The sequence below is a fragment of the Quercus lobata genome, chromosome 2 (assembly GCF_001633185.2).
Source record: "Quercus lobata isolate SW786 chromosome 2, ValleyOak3.0 Primary Assembly, whole genome shotgun sequence".
NCBI lineage: Eukaryota > Viridiplantae > Streptophyta > Magnoliopsida > Fagales > Fagaceae > Quercus > Quercus lobata.
Genome location: NC_044905.1, coordinates 16,563,325 through 16,565,465, shown reverse-complemented (window position 1 = coordinate 16,565,465; position 2,141 = coordinate 16,563,325). Strand labels below are relative to the sequence as shown.

General features: G+C 47.3%; 1 protein-coding gene across 1 annotated transcript; it reads left to right on the top strand.

The window, feature by feature from the left end:
- Window positions 1–230: 230 nt before the first annotated feature.
- On the top strand, window positions 231–1,154 carry LOC115960198. The gene has a single exon (XM_031078973.1). It carries the CDS (start codon window positions 231–233, stop codon window positions 1,152–1,154), a length of 924 nt encoding a protein of 307 aa, XP_030934833.1.
- The last annotated feature ends 987 nt before the right edge of the window (window positions 1,155–2,141 follow it).

Sequence of the window (2,141 nt, the reverse complement as noted above, 5' to 3'; positions counted from 1 at the left end):
ATATCTAGATGGAGTCTAATCAGGACTCAACATCATTGGTTCAACAAGTCCAGGCTCTAGCGGCCACCGTTGAAGATCACACTAGGCAAAATTAGGAAATGACGTTGTGGCTTCAACTTGAGGATAATTGATCCAGAGCCAATCAGGAGGATGAGGGAGATAGCCGTAGACGAAGTGACCGTCGAGGGCCTGCTACTCCAGATGATCAGAACTCAGATCTTCTCCGAGAGATGAGGAAGGAGATGGACGAGCTGAGGAACACCATTAAGGAGAAGATAGACTGGAGCCTGGATAGAATGGTCAAGGCAACAGACTCTCCCTTCACTACTGCCATCCTGGAGTGCCCAGTGCCATCAAAATTTCGATTACTCCAGCTTGAACCGTTTGACGGACTTAAGGACCCCCAGGACCACCTCAACACCTTCAAGACGACACTAGGCCTTCAACAACCTCCTGATGAAATATTGTGTCGTTCCTTCCCTACCACCCTCAAAGGAGCTGCAAGGGAGTGGTTTACAAAGTTGCCAACTTCGTCCATCGATAGTTTTGAGCAGTTGAGCAATGCCTTCTTACGCCACTTCGTCGGAGGACAACTTCCCAAGAGGCCAACAGACCACTTGCTTACTATTAGACAAGGGGAGAAAGAAACCCTTAGGTCGTACGTGAAGCGATTCATGAGGGAGACCTTAGAGGTAGACGAAGTTGACGACAAAGTGCAGTTGACGACCTTTAAGACAAGGCTGAAGTCTAGAGAGTTCGTGATATCATTCGCGAAGAATCCTCCTAAGACGATGGCAGAGATGCTCCTGAAGGCACAGAAGTACATGAATGCAGAAGAAGCACTAGCTACCATAAGGGACGTAGAAAAGCCAACAGACAAGGGAAAGAGGGAGGACGATCGTAGAGGACAAAAAAGGGATCACCCAGATTGTCGGACCAGCAACGGGGGTAAATGGAGAGACGAAAAAACTCCTCAAACGGTAAAATTCACTCCTTTAGTTATGCCAGTTGACAAAATTTTGGCACAGATTAAGGATGATATTATCTCAAATGGCCAAGGCCATTACATTCGTCCCCCAACGTCCGAGACAAGAAGAAGTACTGTCAGTTCCACAAAGACCATAGTCCCTACACAGAAGACTGCCGGGACCTGAAGGAGCAGATAGAGGAATTGATACGGAAAGGAAAGCTGCAGAAGTATGTGAAGAAAGGAGAATCCAGCAGGTTCAGAGACAATGATAAAAACCAGCGTGGGTTCTTGCCCAAAGACAAGGATCACACGTCTCAACGACCACAAACCGTGATAGGGGAGATAAGGACGTTCACGGTGGGCCATTCACAGGCGGATCATTTAGGTCCCTCAAGAAAGCAAGTTAGAGACAGGTGAACAGCATGCACACAACACCCCCGTTTAAATAGAGACGGATGAACCAGGACATGTCTTTCAGCGAAGAAGACGCTAGGGGAGTGAAGCAGCCTCACAACGATCCCCTAGTCATAATGCTCACGATAGAAGGATTCAATACCAAGAGAATTCTCGTGGACAATGGTAGCTCCGTAGACATCATCTACCTTCCCACTTTCCAGCAGCTGAAGTTAGATCCAGAGAGACTACACCCATTCGATTCCCCCCTCATCAGTTTCAATGGGTACATAGTATATCCCAAGGGTATAGTGACTTTGACAGTAACAATGGGGACCTACCCGAAATAGTTGATGTGTCAGTTAGACTTTTTAGTGGTAGACTGCCCCTCATCCTACAATGTGATCATTGGGAGACCCACGCTCAACTGGTGGAAGTCAGCCACATCCACCTATTGCTTAAAAGTAAAGTTCCCAACTGAGAACAGTGTCGGCGAAGTAAAAGGAGATCAGGTTCTAGCCAGAGAATGCTACCAGGCCGTGCTAGCCGCAAAGGAGAACCATACATGGATGATTGAGAAGAAGAACGAAGATAAAGTGGAAGCCCTGGAAACAGTAGAATTGGTCGAAGGAGAGGCAACCAAGACGACAAGAATAGGGACGATACTAAGTCCCGAGATGAAAGCAAGCCTTGTCCAATTCCTTAAAGAAAACCTGGACGTCTTCGCTTGGACTCACGAAGACATGCCAGGCATATCTCCAAAAGTTATACAGCATAA

Bases quoted from the DNA above. Each gene is read 5' to 3' on its own strand.
- LOC115960198 (XM_031078973.1), top strand. From the start codon at position 231: ATGAGGAAGGAGATGGACGAGCTGAGGAACACCATTAAGGAGAAGATA.